General features: G+C 40.8%; 2 protein-coding genes across 8 annotated transcripts in view; one reads left to right on the forward strand and one right to left on the reverse strand.

Annotated features, from left to right (window-relative positions):
- The window catches only part of AKAP11 (A-kinase anchoring protein 11), a 384,481-nt gene that overhangs the window by 77,158 nt on the left and 287,116 nt on the right, over positions 1 to 20,207 (reverse strand). The gene's annotated exons all lie outside the window — the stretch shown is intronic.
- EPSTI1 (epithelial stromal interaction 1) overlaps positions 7,465 to 20,207 on the forward strand; it is a 48,244-nt gene continuing 35,501 nt past the window's right edge. For 2 of the 5 annotated variants that reach the window (XR_008840933.1, XM_056496055.1), the window contains exons 1-3: positions 7,465 to 7,744; positions 17,964 to 18,022; positions 19,951 to 20,034. Coding sequence is in view for 4 of the 5 variants with exons in the window: in XM_056496055.1 (XP_056352030.1) it covers positions 7,551 to 7,744; positions 17,964 to 18,022; positions 19,951 to 20,034 (337 nt within the window). In the remaining variant the exon portion in view is untranslated. Of the gene's footprint in view, positions 7,745 to 12,529; positions 12,623 to 17,963; positions 18,023 to 19,950; positions 20,035 to 20,207 lie in introns of those variants that run through there. The other 3 variants (XM_056496071.1, XM_056496082.1, XM_056496063.1) reach the window with 3 other exon arrangements.

Here is a 20,207-nt window from a genome sequence, read left to right on the forward strand (position 1 = left end):
AAAGAGGTATAAATTTAACTTTCTACTGAACAATAGTCATTGGAAGTTGCTTGATGATCCATTCGTCAAGAGATGCATTCATTTTTACTTCTTCATTGGAAATAGAACATACAATCATGTAGTTTTTTAAACCTTCAGTGGAACTGGATTTCTTAGAAACTTAAAACTTATCTTAGCATCAATAAAAATGAACCCAACTAATCTTTCTTGTATTCATTTATTTGCATAGAACTGATGCAGAATAGTATGTCACTTACTACTTTCTTGATTAGCAAACACAGCTTAAAAACAAATAAAGTGAAAGTTTTGGAATTTAGAGTCTTTTCCTTAGTTTTACAAGCTGATCTCTCAGACCCCTTAACAGGTTAGATTCTGTTCTCATTAATCCAAAGCTGTGTTTCTGCTATTTTGCCCAAATACTACTGTCTCCTGGTCACAGCAGCCAAGTTCTTCCTCCTTAACACGTACCAAATCCAGAAAAACATGTGCTCTTGTCAGGTGCTTGATCACCTTTGGAAGGAAGTTATAATCTATGAACTCAGGAAATACTTTGTGTCATTGCAAGGGTAGCAAAATTGGACTCTCAAAGACACTGGGTCACAATATGGTCCATACAAATATATCCAGGCACGCTCTGAGATGGAGAACTGTGCTCAAAACATCTTTTTCGTATCACCAGCCCCACTACTGCTGCTGCTTTCTGGACAGACAGCCACAGGAAGCACATCGATTAGGCAGAGCAAACCAGATAATCAACACCAGGAAAATGTATGTTCTGCCAGAAGTGAAACAGTGTAGTTTGTTTTCCTCGGAAGCGAGGAGGGGAGGAGTGAAAGCAGCTGGGTGTTTGGCGATGGTTCTGCCCCAAAACTCCTCTCAGCGAGGCACAGCTGTGTGCCACGTTATGCACAGTGCAGACAATCTGCCCATGACTATTTAATTCAATCCTAAACACTGGTATGTTCCAGCATATTGTCACTATTAATGTGTAGCAATGTTGTCCAGATTTGTTATGCCATTGAAGTTAATTGCCTGCATGCTTTTCCTATAAATTATTTTCCTAAACAGTCTGTGCTAGAGTATTCTGTGTTGTAGTCAGGATCCATTCTGGCAAGAGTCTCTGTCAGGAATAAAGGAGAATCTAGAAATGGATACCAGGTTAAATCTTGTGAAATTGATAGCAAGGAACATATATAAGTTTGGGATTTTTACCACTGAGAATTTCCAAAGAACCTGTAAATGTAGTACCTGATTAGTAAATTAGAGTGGTAGGGACCAAAGTTTCATCCTAAAGATTAAAGTTTCTGAGGTCAGGCAGAGAAGAGAGTATAATTGAAAGTTATCAAGGAAATCATGAGGCATATCATATAAAACTGGAAAAGTCGGTACTTGAGCCTTGCTGCATTGTCTTGTGCATACAAATGAATGAAGAATAAATCTTCCCAGCCAGGATTATAAGTTTGAAGTGTTAATTCTCCTAAAAGCATTTGTATATTTGATTACCACAATATACTATGAGAAAGAGGCATGAGCTGTGGACTTCTACTAATTTCTTTAGGTAATGTATTTGGAAAAATAACACAAGAAAGAATGTAATGTTCTTTCTAGACACTATAATTGTCTGTATGACACCTTTGGTTGACTAGGTACCACAAGGTAGTATATTATATAAAATTCTAAGCTGGAACTAATCACGGCCTTTAGGAATTCAAAGAGTATAATTATTCCTTGAAGAAAATGGTATATATGCCTAAAAGATCATGTATCTTTTATGAATATGTAAATCTATGCTTTAAAAATTGTTAAGAAAAAGATTTATTCAGAAATATTGCAAATACTATTTTAATACTACCAGAATTCTCAAGGACTTTTTCCCTCTAGATACACAGCTGGAGCAATGGCCCTTAGAGATCTTTGCTTCTGATACCATTTGTGCAGTTGACCAGTTAATTTTGTCTTTTCCAATAGATTTTTTTGAAGGCATTTTTAATGGTATAAAACATTCATTTGTAGTCCTGATTGTTTTTATAATGTCAGACCTTTAAAATAGCCCTGCTTTATTATTTGGTGTTATTTATATAGCAATATAGATATGCATAGCACTCTTCAAGCTGAAGAGTTGCTCCTAAATTGTAGCAATAATCTTCAGGCACTGGACCTCAGTACAGCAAATTCTGGACATCAGTTTAATTATATTTTCAATCCCCACTTCTGTTTGCTGAAGCATTATTGTCTAAAGGAGAGGTGGACCTGCTGTACTGCTGAAGGATACTGCAGAGAAAGCAAGGGTCAATTTTCTTTTAGAGGGTGGAAGATGATCGTTTTTGACAGGTATGTCAATTTCAGCTTTTTGCAATAAAATGGGAAGTGTGTGCAGCATTTCACATCTCCTAAACAGATTACCCAACACATCCACACACACGCACTTGTCAAAGCTAATGGCATTCTTTCTGCTGAACCTGACAAATTCCAGTCCTCAATCTAAACAGGAATAAATCTTAGCCAAATGTTGACATTTTACTCTCCTCCTGGGACTCCTCTCCAGGGAGCAGAGAAATTCTCTTCTCCAGCACCCTCAGCTGTAACAATTAGTGCTACCAACCCTGCAGAAAGTGATCAACCCAATTGTACAGCAAGGCAGAGTACTCAGACAGAAAAACACTGGTAAAGTAAAATGCACCTCGAAAAATTCAATTCTTATTTTGCCATCACAGTATAACAACTCTATAAGCATTGCTTATTATAGATATTCCTCTAGGGATATTTGCCATCCTTTGCCATTGCTCTAAAATATAGAGATATGCTCCCAATGATCAATTACTCAATATGCTCTGTAGTATATTCAGCTGTGTGTCTTACTTATTTAGCCAAAATATCCAGGCAAAAAAGCTTTGTATGTGAACCCTTGAGCATCATATCCAGCTGTTGGACCAAGTGTTTTAGTGCTGATGGCAAAGGATAAAGCATTTCTCCAGCAGTCAAGCTCTTCTGATACAATTCCCTGGCTTCTGAGAAAAATAGAGTGGGCTGTACAAAAGCTTGCCTGTCCTGGTGGTCCTTTCAAAGGTCTCCTTCAGTTTGATGCTTTTCTTCAAGCTTTAGGCTTCTAGTATCCTTGGATTAAGTAAAAATCTTAGCTTTTAATGAAATGTGTTTGTGGTTGAGAAAAAAACCCTTAAACATGCAAAACCTTAAAATGCCATAAACCAACAGTGAAATAATGGAGAATGAATGGTTGTCTTCTGGGAAGGAAAGATAGGGAACATTATACTGGTTTAATTTTATGGGGGTTTTAATACTATTTCTTTTTATCCTATCTAACTTTCCCAAAGAAAAGATGACATGGCTGACCCAGATCCTTTATAGTGAGAAAAGGTCCTGATACCTCTCATTTTGGTATAGTTCACAGTGCTGCAGAGTTGGAAATAAAGGTTCAGTACAAAAGGTTCCTCCACAGAAGTTATTTTGGTTTATTATTGCAATTTCGCGAGAAACACAGGTGAGGGAGGGAATATGACTTCTTAATATTTCACATGTCCACTGAGGAATTTTCTCAAAGCAAAAGATAGATCATTTTCTATCTTTCTGTCTCCCAGAAAATAAAAGAAAAAAAAAGGTTGTTAATAGCTAGAGGCAACAGAGCTTTACAGACAAAAAAAAAAGCTTTATTTTGAGGAATGAATTTTCTCACTCCTTTTCCTGTTTTCTGCCCTGTCCTACTGGCAGGGAGGGAGGGAGCCACCAGCTGTGTGAGTGCTCACTTGATAGCAAGTGCATCACAGCCTCAAATCCAGTTAGGGATGTGCAACAACTATAAATATAGCCCCTTAAATAGAACTGGCAGCCAGTATTTGGTGGGTCTAGAAAAATATAAGTACTGCATTAAAATCCTTATGGAGGATTTGGGAAAGTTTGAGACTTGGTGGTTTTCGCATGTTTGAGGAGACTGAATACATTGTCATTCTGACACTTTAGCATCTATTTAACATCTACAACACTAAATAAAACAGGGCTGGAGGCTGATCCTTTTTTTCCTAAATACAGCTAGTATAGACTCATATATATGCTGCCCAAGACTAGCCTCCACTATGTCAGAGTAGCTAAGTGGCTGGCTTGATCCTAGTGGAGGCAAAATGCATGTCCTTACCAAACTCCAAGAGTCCTGAGAGCCTTAGGTGGTACTGCCATGGTGCTAGAACTTGATTATTATTTTGGAGATATTTCAGCTCAATGTGTCTGAGGCAATGTAAGAGCTGGGTTGCAGCCTGTGAAATGTTGTGTTTTAGTAGCATGAAACTGAAGGGCTGATGAATGATACACCCAAGTATCACACAGAGACTGTGGGTGAGTTTGAGATTACTGGGATAGTGATGAAGAGCTGTTTAGGGTGGACAAAGTAAATCTGGTACACTCCTTAATTGTGGGTTTATTGCTCCTGTGTCACATCTTCTAAGTGTGAGCTTATTTCTCCCATGATACATCTTCTTGTGGAGATTTTTTCTTTTTCAAAATGAAGCAGAGAGATGGAACTTCTGAGTTGCTTTAGAAAGTGTGGTTTATTTGTCTTATCTTCTACACAGGCAGAGAGGGTAAGTTCATCTTACAGATGTTCACAGCATGGCTCAGAAGTCACAAGACTTATGGTTACAAGGTCTTTTAAGGATTTACTGACCAATAAAATACTGCCAACAGAGATATTTATGTTTCTAATCCAATAGTACGATATTTTGTCTTATTGACTCATACTACAGTGTGAACTTTCTTAGCCAATCATATCCAAACACACTAACTTATATTGCTGCATTCTAAAACTTCTTGTTACCTTTGTAACTGCCTTTATTTTTTCTTTATCTTAAACTCTAAATCTAAACTTTTCTCTACTTAACATGTCTCTGCTTTAAGCTATAAGTCTACATTCTTGTTTCTAGTACCTAAGTTTGGAAGCCTTTTCCAAGGTCTTTAATTCTAAGCTTTGATTTCCAGGCCCAATGTTCTGAGAATTCCTTGCATTTTGAATTCCAGCAGTTAATACTGACTTTCTGGGGGTCATGTCTGGCATAAACTGTCCTTAGAGCCAGACAAGAATGTTGTCCTGTGTAGATTAGTTTGGATTGACCACAACAGAGCTATGAAATAAATGAGCATGGAAGCAACAAAAATGATCAAGCTTCTAGTGCTTGAGTTCATTTCATATCCCTCTTTTTTTTGAGCAATAGAGATATAAATATTTAGATTCGACAGTTACTGTTTTCAGCCAAAAGTTTCTAAATTTCAACAGGGAAATGACACTAGATCTGAATTTTACATAACATTGCAGGATTGAAGACCCAGCAGCAGTGGCCACATTAATTATAATCAATTTTCGTAATTAAATATGGGTTATTAAGACATCAATCTGTGTGGATAAGAACACTCCAGATGTCAAAGCTGGATTTTTACCAGATAGGGTGTCTGTAGGCACAGCTGTTATCCCACAAATTTTTGCAGTCCTCAGACATGACTTTGCTATAATTTCTGTACTACTTCTAGTGCTTCTGCATTTCCTGTATTGACCCTGCAGCTCTGTGGATGGGAGTAAGCTTCATGCTTGCTTTCATTTGCCAGCACCTTGTACATTAAATACATATATATATTTGTGAAGAGAGGTGGTGCAAGGGACTGTGCACCAGTTCACCCCTTTACAGCACACTGCCCTTGCACTGCAAAGTCTGCAGAATGATTTTGTACAAATGAAGATCATCTGTGAGCATGGCATGTTAGGATGGATGGAGGGAGGGAGAGGCCACTGGTGCTGCCTTCTTGGGGCCAGCCTAGCAGATGGATCCTTGTGGATATGGAAGCTCTGGGAGGTGAGCTGCTGGTGGCAGGGTCCCAAGGAGCATTACAACCAGTAGGCAGCCTGTGGCCTTCCATATAGCATTTTACTTTGCTCCTTCCCCAGCGTGTGTGGGCAGTGCTGTAAGACCTAGGTGGTCTGAGCACTCAGGAAACCTGGACAGCAATGTGTTTTTAGTGTAGCTTGATCAGCTGAGAGCAAAGTGATGAGATCTGCATGTGTGGAGCTGGACCTTCTTAGTTCTGCTGCATTATCCTGGAGTAGCATTGCTAGTTCTTTTTGGGGTTAGAAGCTGCTAAACATCTTTTATTTACTAATGATATTAAGGAGATGGTTATCCCCAGCCCTGCAGATCCTACAGATACACTACCAATGGTTAGATGTGATCACTCAAAGGATCATTTTCAATAAGTAGATCATGTATTTGTCCTCTATTCAGGTAGAATTAAGAAAGTCAAAGTAAAAAAGTTTTCTGATTGAGCAGAATTGAAAGGCTGAATAGGAATTTTTTCCAACTGGACCATTGCCTTAAGATTTATCTGAAGGTTAGCTTTTAGTTTCTCTTTCATCTTTCTTTGTACACTCATGCAAAATAGAAACCAGAAAAACCCCTTGTGAGAGACCGGACTATGACTCAAAACAATTACCCATTTATGAAGGCACCAGGGTGCTTTGCTGAGACCAGGTTTGCAACCCCCCAAGAAAGACATGAATTTTGGGTGTGTAATGGCAAACCTCTGGTCTGCACAAGACAGAGGGGGTGAATTTATAACTTCCAGAGTTTTCAAGCTGAGCTTTGAGTCTGATAAGAGGCAGATCTCGTGGAGGCAGGATGGTTCTTTTCATTATGCCAAATTGCCCTCTCTTACACACACCCCCTGCAGAAGACCTTCAATCATCACTTCAACCAGCAGCAACACTCTAGTCTCATTGTAAATCCAGGGGTAGTAGTTATATATCTTTCTACTCCCATCCTTTCTTTCTCTTTCTTCTTTTTTCCCCTTGCACATTTTAAGTGGTATCTTTATGATTCCATATTGCCATATTACTATTGATGATAATAACTAAAATGGCTATATAGCTATTTTTTCCATTGCAACCATATTGTTCATCCATCTATCATCTATCTATCTATCTATCTATCTATCTATCTATCTATCTATCTATCTATCTATCTATCTAGATATTTGCAAGCACTGACCATTCCATGTTTTTTCACTCTAATCTGATCCTATTAACAAGAACCTGGGTTACCTTCACCTTCAGGGGTGAGTCATAACACCCCCAATAATTATTTCCTCTGTCATAGGGAAGTGCTGGGTTAAAAAGAATGTCACAAATGTATCAGAAAGATATGCCAGAGATATATATCAGAAATATATGCCAGAGATATATCTCAGAAATATATCAGAAAAATGTCAGACCTCCCCATGCTTCTGCACAAACTCTTGTCACCTGGTTTATTAGTGCAGATCAGCTTTGCTGTCACCCTGTGACTCCTGACTGCCTGGGTGCTGTGATTGAGATGATGAAACTTGAGCTTCAGCTGCAGGACTCCTCAGAAACCAGTACATTTTTTGGCATGCCTGCCAGCCGAAAGTTCAGGAAGGGGAGGAGCTTACCAGGAACTGAAACCGATTTGTGGTAGCTCCAAAGTTTTGAGCGGCTGTAGCAGCAATACTGCTTTCTGTCAAGGCAAGGTACTTGCAAAACCATGTCTGGCTTTGGAGGATGGAGGGAAGACAGCAGGTACAGGACAGCCACTGCCTCCAATACTCCATCTTCCTCTCAGGGTAACCCCTGGAATGGCAACAACAAAGCAGAGAAGGGTGAGAACACCCAGAAGCTGACAGCATCTGAAGGGGAGCAAAAAGGCAAAGCACCAGCCCACCAACAGCAAGAGCGATAGTAAGTAACTAACCAGGAGCCTGAGTAAAAAGATTTACCCATACTGGGTTACTCGAGTTGCACACCTTTAAAAGTGTAAATATTTCACAGTGAGCCTGAATGTGGCTGAGCACACAAGCAGCATGTTGTCTTCTTCTTGAAGCTTCCATGAGACCCAAGTTTTTTTGTCAGGCTTCTTGACAGCATGGCTTACACCCTGTGCCATAGCCCTGGCCAGTCCTGTACCTTGGATACTGGCCTGCGTGGTGTCTGGTTCTTGGCATCCTTTTTCAAAGTGAAATTTCAGATCTGGTTCTACCTCCCTGTTTTCTGTGTCTCCTAATATTTCATCCTGGAAAGTCTAAAAATACTTACTTTGGCTTAAGAGATGGATATAGGCTGCATTCCAGCACTGCTCTGAATGCAGTCAGGGATACAGAACAGCTTCCAGGAACTTCATGCTCACAAAACTAAAACTAAAAAATGCGTCAGCATTTTGTGCTTTATTGTAATCTATGCTTAGTTCATCTCTGGCTTTCCAGTGACAGTCCTGAAACAGCTTGTATAAACTGTGTCTTGCAGATATAATACAGAATAGAAACCAGAAAATAGAAAGCTTTGTGTGTGTATTTTATGGGCATGTGTTTAATGTAAATATGCTTAGATGACCATAGCTAAGTGTTTATTCCTTTTCCCCAAATGTGCTTCTGCTGAGTTCCTTTTCACAGTGCATGTAATGCTAAGGTTTTTATTATTGTTATGTGTTGATTTTGCTTAGCTTGCTTCTTCTGTCATTCAAAGGGCAGGCAAAATTGCAAACTGTTTCAGTTTCCCTTTTTTCTGGAGGAAGAGGGTGGAGCCACCTGTGGAGGAGGTGGCAGGCAGCTGATGGCGAGCAGAGATCAGCAGCTTTCCATTGAAATCCATGAATGTTTTCCTATTAGGTAGCAATGATACAAGGACTACTAAGAGCTGAGTCCCTTTAAAATCCACCAGTGCTTCAATGACTGACTTTCATATGAGCAAACAACAATTCCTTAGTTACAGCCTGTTATTTTCTGCCACTTCCAAATAGGAAAAATTCTCTATCTTGCCTGCTCTCACAGTGCCAGGTATCCATAGCAGAGCAAGGACAGCCCCAGTTTATTTATGTAGCTGTGCTGTGTGCATTTTGTTGCTGTTTGGCTTTCTTTTGGGGGGAGGAGGGGGCAGTAAGGCCAGTGGGAATTTTCCCATTGGCATGACTGTGTTTACCCAGTTTTTGTCTGGCATACAAACCCCCTGGTAAAGGTTAGGTGAATAATTAATCAATTGGTTTGCCAGAGCTCCCTGCAGAATTTAAGGCCAGGGCACGTATAACCACACAAATCCCTGTTCCCTCTTTCATCTTGCATGATTCTTGCAGACATAAAGCTGTTGTGCATCCACTGCAAAGACTGAGTAGTATTTTCTGCTATGTGAAAATATTCTCTCTGTGTCTTCATAAAGTTCTAACAAAGAATTAGTTCCTAAATCTTGGATCTACAAATTAAAGTCTGCATTAGTATTCAGTTAATGAGAAGAGGGATGAGGGAAAGGCAGATTGAAATAAAAACCTTGTAATATAAGTGGGAAACTAATACTCTAATAAAAATGAAGTGAATGAGAGTGAGTTTGCATCCTTCTCTTGAGAAAGGGGATGCTACTGGGCAGTTTGAATGGGATGAAGCCACTTAAACTGCAATTTCCTCAACTAATACAGATTAAGGGAGAAGACAGCATCTGAAATACTGAAACAGAACAGTGGATATCTTCTTTAAAAAATATTTTATTCATTATTACTTTGTTCGTTTTCTCAAGTTACATTTCAAGAAAGATTTCTGATTAAAATATCATTTTAGCAGTGATAAAGCTGACTCAGCCTTTTAGCCACCAACCCTTTTTAATATGACATTTAAAACTAAAATACTGAGGCACCCTCAAAATGGTCCTGATTTTCAGGCTCTGGGATAAAAGGAGCAGTAGGAGAGCTGAAGTCACAGGGTGACAGTAGAAGAAAAAAAGCACAGATTAGCATAACTGAAGGATTTCTGGAATATGCATAGCAGAGGGAACATGAGGGGCCCAAGCAGGATACCTCTGTGACAAGCAGTGTCTCTATTCCAGCTTCAGCTTGCTGTTTTTTGGAAATAGACAGGGATATGGTTTTGCTGCCAGAAAAGCAGGAGTTGCAGTCTCTTTTGAAGGCTCTGTGTGAATTGTTTCCATGCAAATTGTCTGTCTCAGACTGTGAGAGAAATTGGGAGTGGGAAAACAGGTCAGGAGCATTTTAGGGTTGGATCAGGAGACCTTTTCTTTAGATTGGACACATGAAATGTGTGTGGGATGTAGCATGTTGCAGTCCTGTTCAGTACTCCATATTCAAACTGGACTATTGAAAATACGAGGTGGGCAGCTGGTGTTAGAGGGTACTTTTGTTGTGGAAAAGCCCTTATATGATATGTCAAGGGTGAGAAGTGACAATAAAATGGTCCTAATTAAGAAAAATACTTGTTCAAATGCAAAATTGAAGTCACAACTTGCACATTTCTGTCCAGTCATAGATAGAATGTGGTTTCAGGCCAAGGAGAAAAGAGTCACCAGGATGACAAGAGCTTGAAACTGCTTATAATAATAAGCTTGCATTTAAGTGGCTTCACTTTGTCTGTTAAGTACCATGAAATTAACTTGTAGAAAGCAAATTCCCAAATTGTCCCCGTTTATACCTATTCAGAAACAAAAGTCTGTACAGAAGAAAGGTGGAGGAAAGTGGGGAAATTAGAGGGTGAACTATAGCTAGTGCCTGAAAAATAAACTGCTGCCCCCATTCAGCAGTCTGCCTTTAGCGCCTTTAAAGCTGCCAAGAATAATATTGGTTCTGGTAAAATTCATTAAAAACTGAAATTCAAAAATAATAAAGCCTGAAGGTATATTGCTGCACAGCTGGTAACAGTCCCTCATCATTTTGTTTGAAAGGAGAGTGAACTTGCTAGAATGCTTGACTTAAGAAATTGTATTCTTTGACTGCTGGAGCCAAATCTATCAGAGCTTTCTTTCCTTCCTTTTCCAATCTTAATCCTGAATTAAAAAAAAAAAAAAGCCAAAATATCTATGGTGTTCTAAGACCCCTCATCCTATTGCTGACAGACTATGCTTAGCAGTTCTGATTTTTTTTTTCTTTCATGAACTGAAGTTTCTTTAAAAAAAAAAAAAAAAGTCTACAGAACTGTAGGTGGATTTTCAGCAAAATGCTTAGTTTTCCCACTGCCCAGTAATTTGAATTACAGAAAATCTGTTCAGAGTTTAGCTGTCCACTTGCTGCACAGGAGAAGCCTCCCAAGCCTCTGTCTTTCAGGCTGATGTACTAATGTTTACAGCCCAGTGGAGTGCTTCAGAGATGCCTGGCTTCACTGAGGGCAGTAGCCAGCCTTTTCTGCAGCCACAGGATTGGTGCAGGTCTATGTAAAACAGGAACTATACTGTTAGTCTGGACTGGGGGGATTGCTATTCCATATAATGCTTGGGAGAGGGAAGGAAGTCCTTCCAAATTCTGTATTAGAAGGCTCTTTTGGAAGAGCTTGTTTTGCACAAGCCCTGGCATGTTCTCTTGATGCATAGCTTGATGAGGAGCTGCAGTGAGGTGATGAATAAGGGATGTATGGGAGGATGCTGCGTTTGGGCAGGGGCAATGAAAGGACAAATTCTCTGATGCAGAGACAGGGGAGGAGGAAGTGCACTGTTGAAAAGAAAAGAAGGGGGAAGCAGAGGTGAACATGCCACTAGCTCAAATCCCAGTGTTCATGTGGTAGGGCACCTGGCCTGCTGGGCTCTCCAGGCATGCTGGCAAGGCTGACATGCAGCACATGCACACCTCTGCAGGGGATGGCTCCGCTCAGCACTTGGTGCCAAGCCCAGCGCCTGCCCTGCCCACGTAGGATGCTCTGTGCTCCTCCAGGCTAGTGATTACCAGCTGGCTCTGGCATGCTCCCTGCATCCCTCCACTGCTGCACTGAGGGAACTGAGCTGCTCTGGGACGTGGGGACAGCATGAGCATGGCTTTTCTAGACTTTGCTGGCTCTGATGCTGGTCTGCAGACTGCCACAGTGAACTCTGCCCCTTTGGTGTAATCTGACCACAAGCACAAGCTGACCAGTGGCCCGTTAGTGTTTTCAGAGGGAGAAAGCTGTGCTGTGAGCCAAGTCTGGCTGAGAGCTACCCCTTGGCTCCCTGATTTGTTCCTTCAGTTCCTTGGGTCTTTAGAAATTGGTTGAGATTGTCCAAAGCAGAGTACTGGCTGAAGTACCTGCCCTTCTTTCTGATGGGCTAAGACCACAACAAGCTGCTGAGTCTGAGCCTCATCTAAGCTGTTGGAAATTCAGTTCCAAGTTTCAGTTTTAGACTTTGGACCAAATTTTAACTTCAGGAATTTCTCTACAAGCCTGTTGGTAACAGCAGAACCTCAGATCTGTTTCTTTCCTGCAGATTCCTGACTCTTACTTTCTCTTAGGCTGCTCTCTGCAGCTCCTTCCCTTCTCACTCTTCCCTGCACTTCTTCAGGATTTAACTCTTTGCTTTAATGAAAAGCTTCACAATGGTAAAAATTTTGTCTGTTTTCAGTGAAAGGGACCAGATACAGAAGTGAGTTACCCTGGTTTAATAATCTTCCAGACATCCTTTGATCTGTGCTAATTAAGTGCATTCCTGGTGTGTAGCCAGCACAGGACAAAGTCCATGGAGGCAGATTTTTGGTGATAAACATTTCCTGCCGATGTAGTTCATTTTCTGCCTCTCGTGCTAAGAGCACACGTGCAGTGAGGATGAATCAGACTGTGTGTAATGCTGGGCCCCAGTAAATCACTTTTGTTTCTGAGCTGCAGACTGGTAAGATGATGCCACTGATAAAGATGGAAAGCCAGAGCCCCAGGCCTGCATGCCTGGGTTTGTACACTCTCCTAGAGCTCTGCTTATGGCACTGCTGGGACACAGAGCATATTGCTCAGCTGAGGTCTAGAGCTGTGGCTGTCAATTATCATTAGCATCTGGCTGTGTGTGCATTGCAAAGTAGGGATACCTACAGGACAGTTCTCTGCTTGCTGGGATTTGGCATCTTGTAGCCCTTTAATTTGGCAGCTTCTGCACTGCTCAGCAGCATATGGCTGCTCCATCAGGCATGGGAGCTTTGGTGGAAACAATACTTTGTGGTGGTGTGGACTTGACAGCTCTTAAAACAATTCCTGATAAATAAATGCAAAGTTCAGCTTAGTGTATCTTTGAAAGAAATTCAAGAGTTGGCTTTGGCAGTTTGTTCTTTTTTCTCTTTTAAATTCAGTCTTAACATATTATCTAATGCAGTATCTCACCCATATTTTTCCCTAGATCCCTCCTCAGACTAAATCTGCCCACGTCCCCTTACCAAGATTTAGCCACTTGTGTTGCTCTCCAGCTTCATTCTCCTTAGTTTCTGTCTGCTATGCAGAGCACTCTGCCCAGCAGAGCAAGATATTTGGCTTTCAGCTCTGTGACATTCATGTACCAATGCACCCATGGTATAAAGCACGGTGGAACTGGAAATAGTTTGTAACACCCATTCATTTTGTAACTCTTTAAACTATTTCACACTTCATTTGAAAATCTCTCCTGTGGTAGATGGCTGGAGTGGACTTGAGGAAAAACTGAAGAGTACAGTTCTGCAAAAACTATTAACAGTGAACAGCAGTCCTCATGTGTTTTTTCAGTTTCAGAAAGAAATTATTTTATACAAATGTGAAAGAAGATAGAACAAAAGTTGCTGTGTTCAATGCCTTTAAAGCACTGAAAAGGTGTCCTTGAGCTACTTATAAGACTAGACTTGCAGATATGATTCAGAATTTAAGTTTTCAGATGTGGTTATCCTTACGTAACTGACCACTCGAAGTGTAAACTATCATTACAGATTATCTATGACTGTATTACCTGCTTCTCCTGACTGAAATGTTTTGTATCTCTCTCTGTATGTGCTGGTTTTGGCTTGAGTAGGGCTTATTTTCTTCATAGTAGCTGCCATGGGGCTATGGGTTGGATTTGTGACCAAAACAGTGTTGGTGACAGAGGGATGTGTTTGTCACAGCTGAGCAGGGCTGACACTGAGTCAGGGCCCTTTCTGCCTCTCACCCCACAGAGAGAGGGCTGGGGGTGCACAAGGGGTTGGGAGAGGGCTCAGTGGGCACAGCTGACCCCAGCTGGCAGAGGTGTATCCCATAGCATGTGGCATGCTCAGCATGCAGAGCTGGGGGAAGGAGAAGGAGAGGTGGGATGCACAAGGTGATGGTGTTCATCTTCCCAAGTCACCATCACATGTGATGGAGCCCTGCCTTCCTGGGCTTGGCTGAGCACCTGCCTGCCCATGGGAAGTGGCAAACCCATTCCATGTCCTGCTTTGCTTGTGTGTGCAGCTGTTAAGCTGTCTTTATCTCAGCCCATAAGTTTTCTCACTCTAAACCTTCTCATTCTCCCTCCCTTCCCACGAGGGGCAGAGTGAGCATCCATGTGGTGCCTAGGTAGTGGCTGGGTTAAACCACAATGGAATGTTGTTACATAAGGTATTTATGATCCCACAGCTGTGGTATATTGTGTCTATCTGCTTGTAAAATCATAGGAGGTTCCTTTTTTTTATTTCAATATAGATAGCTTCTCTTTTTGGGTTATAACTTTCTTACTCTCATTAATATCTGTTCAGTCTGTGTAATGAGTCAATACATTCCCATTTTCTGCAGAGAAAATAAAACAAAAAACTCTCATCAAGATTAATATGATCCGTAAAGGCAGAAGATTTTTCTTTTTTGAAAAGCTATAACTGGGGTAAGATGTTCTTTCTCCCCTTTCTGGTGACTTCTGTATTTGTATTTATAAAACAACCCTACCTCAAAGATAGGCTTAAGTCTTGTAAAAATTAGAATCATTATTAGGGAAACCATAAAGTTAAATTCTTCATCATCTTTTCTGTCTGTGGATTTTGAAGCACTTCATATATTGGTATAAAGCACAAAATTCTGTACACCACTGATAGCTTAAAATCTTCACATTTCCTTAATTGCTCCCCAGGTAAGTAGGATAATTTGCTTCAGACTTATGGCTACTGTGGCAACCCAGAAACTGATTGGAATATTAAATTGTCAGGCTGTAGCAGGTTTTATGGGCTTAACTGGATCAGAGGTTTTGCCTGAACAAAGAAATGACACACAATATCCTGCAAAGTGGATAAAAACATGAGGTGAAAGCTGGTGGTGGGTTTTTGCATTAACTTTCTTTCCTTCAAGAAGAGACTCTCAAGAAAATAAGGGATATTAGGTGCAGATTTAAAACTGGTAGGGCAGGTGGAGTTTCTCAGGCAACAGCTCATCTGGCTCCTCTCCTGTAGGTTTAAAAGGCAAGGAATCAGTTTGGACCCTGACTTCCACCCCTCCCACAAGAAGTTTACCATGTACTTACTCTTCCTTCCCCCTATCAGAGAATCTCAAAATAATTCTTTAAGAGACTTTAAAGGTCATCTAGTTCAAATCCCCCTGCCATGGGCAGGAATCCTTCCACTAGACCAGGCTATTCAGAGCCCCATCCAGCCTGGTCTTAAACACCTCCAGGGATTGGGAATCTACAACGTCTCTGGGCAGTTTGTGCCAGTGCCTCACCACTCTCACAGTAAAGAACTTCTTTCTAGTATCTAACCTAAACCTGCCCTCTTTAAGCTTAATGCCATTCCTGATTCCAATACCCAAAACCACACTCTGACATATCTTTCCAGAGACCAAGGTGAATAGTATAAAGTTAGATAAACTCAATAATGCTCCCCCCACCTTTTTTTTCCCCTTATAATTTCTTATAATAACTAAAAAAAAAAAAGCATTAGATAAAAGACAAAGAAAAGTTGGTGTCCTGTTCTCCCCTTCCCTTCCCCACTGGAGACTTGGTATCCTCACTTTCTTTACCTTTATTTCAATGAAATGGAAACAAATTTTGCTTTTAAAAAAGCACGTTTTAAGCACAACAACTCTTAATCTGCTCTCTGGAAAACAGATGGTAAATGTACTGTAACCTCTAACCTCTACCTCTTTTGTAAACTGTCTATATCTTTGCTATATTTCATGTGCAGTCCTTGTGAGGTGTTGATGATGAGGCCATGGTCAGGTACCAGAAGAGTGGGCCCCTGGCCTCCTGAGGTCTGAGCCTTCCAGCCAAAAAGCAGAAGCAGAAAAAGAAAATTATTCATGGCAAAAGGGCTAGATTTGGTACCGTGATTTCTCATACATGTTCAGACAAGCTGAGGTCTTTTTTTAAAAAATTGATTATAACTTAAAACAAATCAACCATACAAATGCTGTTTGAAGTCATCAAAGTACATGGTATAAAACCTCTTGTGCCCTCTAGTGCTGCAAAGCAGCGTGATATCTGAGATGCACTGATCGATTTTTGGGAGGGGAAGATATGTAGCATTGCAACCCACAATTTCAGCCACTTTTTATCACTGCCAAAGGGAAGGGAGGGGAGTTTAAAAGGTACTTAATAATTTTTGTGTATGAACTTGGGAGAAATATGATCTTAATATCTGAAACAAAAACAAAAGCTGTAAAAAAGTCTCGAAACAGATAAATTGTACAGCAGCTCGTTAAAGGCACTTTGGGATAAATTGGAAATGCTACTACTCAATCAAACAGAGAAAAACCTGAAACACCATCACTGATGAGAAATGTTATGCCATAAGCGAGATGTGTTGTCAAAGCTTATTTTAAGTAATGTTTGCAGTTGTGTGGTGCATGCCAGTGGGGCACTGCTGCTCTCTTTGCTCCTGCCTTGGAGGGTCTGGGATTCGGTGGAGACGTGCAGAGCAGGCTCACCATCCCGGGGGCACCAGAGTAGGCTGGCAGGAAGGGAAAAGATCATATTAAATGGCACCATTAAAGCTCACGGCTCTATCTTTACTAGTTTAATCTCATAAATTAATCCACATCCTCCTAGAAGAAGTCTTCAAAGAGAAAGAGGTAATTGGATATAAATACTCTCTTACCAAGCCCTAAATTACAGCGATACAGCAGCAGGCAGCTTTGGGCACTTTGATCTCTTTGCATGATTTTCATTCCCCTTTTAAGCCTTAGTCTTGGGCCTTATTGTTTCATTACTTTTCCACTGCCATCTTCTCTCTCTGCTTAATAGTTTGTCCTCGAGCCACTCCCTGTGGCCCTTCCTGAAGAGGCTCAGCCTTCACCCTTCAGATTATTCTTTGCTAGCTGTTCTCCTTGTGCTTTCCCTGCAATGAAGCCAGATTAAATATTTGTGCATATAAAACCCTGCCAAGACTCTGATGTGTGGGTTCAGCTGCTGCTTAGTGCATTTCTGGTAAACCTGCACCCCCATGGCACAGCTTCTGCTGAGTGGGAGCCGTGTAAACTCTTACTCACATGATACACCATGGAAATAAAACCCTTTGTCATCTTCAAGTGGAACTGGCACGTTTTCATCGCTCTTTTGATCACCTCGAGTCTCTTAATACACTCTGAACCCTGTCTTGCCTCTTTGCTGTCACATTAGATTGATAGCTCCTTGAGACAGCAACTGCATTTTGAATTAAGTCTGGCACAACAGGGCCCTTGTCCTGATTCAGTGAGTCGCACCTTAGGCGTGACAGCAAGATGAATATGCCCAAGGAATTCCTGGTGCCTGGTGAAAATGAAAGGCTGACAAGGAAACTGAGGCTCAGGCAGAGAGTAAGTCATCTGGGTCCATCACAAACAGTGTGACTTTGCACACTTCTTGGACAACTTTTGGGCAGACTGCTTCAGTCCACAGGGTGCTTGGTGCCCACAAGGTAAGGGGTGGGACTGCCAGCACCAGTGCTCTTCCCAGTAGACAGTGATCTTCCACATGGAACATTTTGATTCAAGGAAGTGATGTGATTTGAAATGCATGAGATTTGAGGTCAGCAGTTTAGAGTAAGACTTGAATAAGAACAGCAAAGGCTGTGCTAAAAGTTCTTGAAAATATTATCCTTGGTATCTGCTGCCAATTCCAAATATAACAAGTATTTCTAGAGTACTTATCAAAAATTCCTAGAGAGCTGAATCAGAATAAATACTAGTTTTTCTATTAAGTTCTTTCCTACAACAGCAGAAATCTGACTTTGCTGATGAAGGTACTCTTTCTAGTCCTGATTTTGTGTAAATAGGAAAAATAAGAGTGTATTCTTTCATTTTAGTGTTGGCCCATATGTCTTGGTAACTCCAAATGCAACCAGAAGAAAACAGTTGCAGCAAAGTAAGTTGAGTTGTCTAATATCATAACACATTATTTCTACTTGAATAACTTTAGGGTTTTAGCATTTTATTGCTCTTGCAAGTTTTATCCTCATTTTTACAATGTTTTTATATATACAGCTATGACAGTAATGCCAATGCTATGAGCATTCTCCATGATCATGTAGCTTAAGATGGATTCATCATCTGGCTTCACTTCATGCAGAATAAATCTTGTTCAGAAGGGTTTTGGTAATTTCAGTGCAGGAGCTGTTCAAGATAGTTTCTACAAGACAGTGCTGGAATTAGCTCTATCCAACTTTTACAGGATTGAATTCATATTGGGGAACTTTGAACAGTTTCAGGGTTAGGAGGAGGAAGGAAAAAATATAAATAAAAATATTTTTATAATACTCCTATGTGGAAACAAAAGCAGCTGCAGATGCTGTTGATTCTTGAACGAGCATTTAAGGATTGTAGGTGGGTCTTTTGCTGAAGCTGGTAAAAGTCATTTTAGATGGAAAGTATTTGTGAATATATGTTCACTTTTGCTTGGCTTTGAGTGTTGCTGGTGAAAGTAACTAAGCAGGAACACCCTGAACCTCTACCAGAAAGACCAGGCATATGTTGAAATCTTTTATTGGCAAAGTTACAGCAAGAGTCAGCTGTGAAATAAATACAGAGGTGACTGACTGAGTACAGCAGTCCTACACACATGGACATTGATTTATGCAAGACATGAAAGGTGAAGGAGTGTGAGTCAGAACTTCTCATGTCTCGAGTCCTAGAGGAAACTGTGCAATTAAATCCTTTCTTCTCAAACATTATGAGTTTGGCTGAAATGCCTTACCACCAGGCTGGTATGGGTTGGGTTTCCTTTGGTTGCAAGAAGGAAAATGGACTTATCATGAAACAAACTATAATCATTTTAAAGGAAGAATAGCAGCAGATCATCTTAGACCTGACTGTGATGTTAACAGCAGAGGTGCTGCTGCTCTAATAAAGATCTGTTTTCACTTTGTGGTGCCAGTGTGAAAGGTCTGAAGTGTGTCAGGTATTTCTGGCTTGGACACTGGCAGAAATAGGACCTCACTGAAAGCAGTCCCTACTTAAATTCTTGCTTTAAAGGTGAAATAAAAAGCTTTTCTTTGTCTTTTGTGTCTCTTTAGAAGCTTACCCAAATTCTGGCTTTATCCTCTTAGAGGTGGGCTGATGTTAGCCTCTGATAGCCATAGCCAGCCATTAGGATATATGGATTGTAAGAATGAGATAAGCTCCTAGAGCAACTGAAGTGCTAGTGCAAAACACAGCTCCACTTTCCATAGGCTTTGTTGGTCTTGCTATTGAAAGGAATTGTTGTGTTTTTTCCTCTGCCAGCTGAGAAAGAGAGAAGTTAAATCAGCCATCCTAGAGCATATGGCTGCACCCCAGCTGTATTGACTGCCACTGACTACACTGGGAGCTCACTGCCCATCTCACATGTGGGTGCCAATGGTGAAGTGTCTTAATTTGAAGCTGATTCATGCATTCCTCCTGTTTTTATTTAGGGAGCATGTGGCTGGGAGGGAAAATGACTTTTCATTTCCCTGTTGGGGAGCATTACACCACAAGGATTTCCCTCCATGCAGTAACATCTTCATCGTAGCATCTTCTGCTTTACCTGCAGGAGTAAACACTGTGGCACTTACCTATAGGTTCCCAGGGGTTAAAAAAGCAGTCTATTACCAGTCTCCTAGCTGGTTTTGGCTTTACTTTTGAGCCTGAGGGAAAATGTTTGCTGTATTAGCTGATCATTGCAGTGACTGCATAACCTCTTGTGGGGGTGTCTGCATCCCTTGAGAACAAGTTTGTTCCTGGATGGTCTTCATAATTACATGCAATTAGCAGTAATGGCTGCTCTTTAGTATTCCTCTAACTTCCATATATTTATTTCTTTTTATACCTGCTCAGTTGCTAAGAAAGAGCTCGATGACCTGGAGCAATGGAAGAAAGAACACAGGCCAGGGCCAATTACATTGGTGCCACAGAGACTGGGTAAGACATGTAAATCAGCAATTGAGAATTGCAAAATTTAATTTTCCAAGACATGAGACATTTTTCACTTTTTCTCGCTGCTTACTAAAAAGATTCAGTGTGAATAAGGGCTGACATGAGCCTATTGTATGTGCTCTGGGCTTCTTGATGATCATGGCAAGGAAGATGTTTCT

Source organism: Oenanthe melanoleuca, chromosome 1 (assembly GCF_029582105.1).
Source record: "Oenanthe melanoleuca isolate GR-GAL-2019-014 chromosome 1, OMel1.0, whole genome shotgun sequence".
NCBI lineage: Eukaryota > Metazoa > Chordata > Aves > Passeriformes > Muscicapidae > Oenanthe > Oenanthe melanoleuca.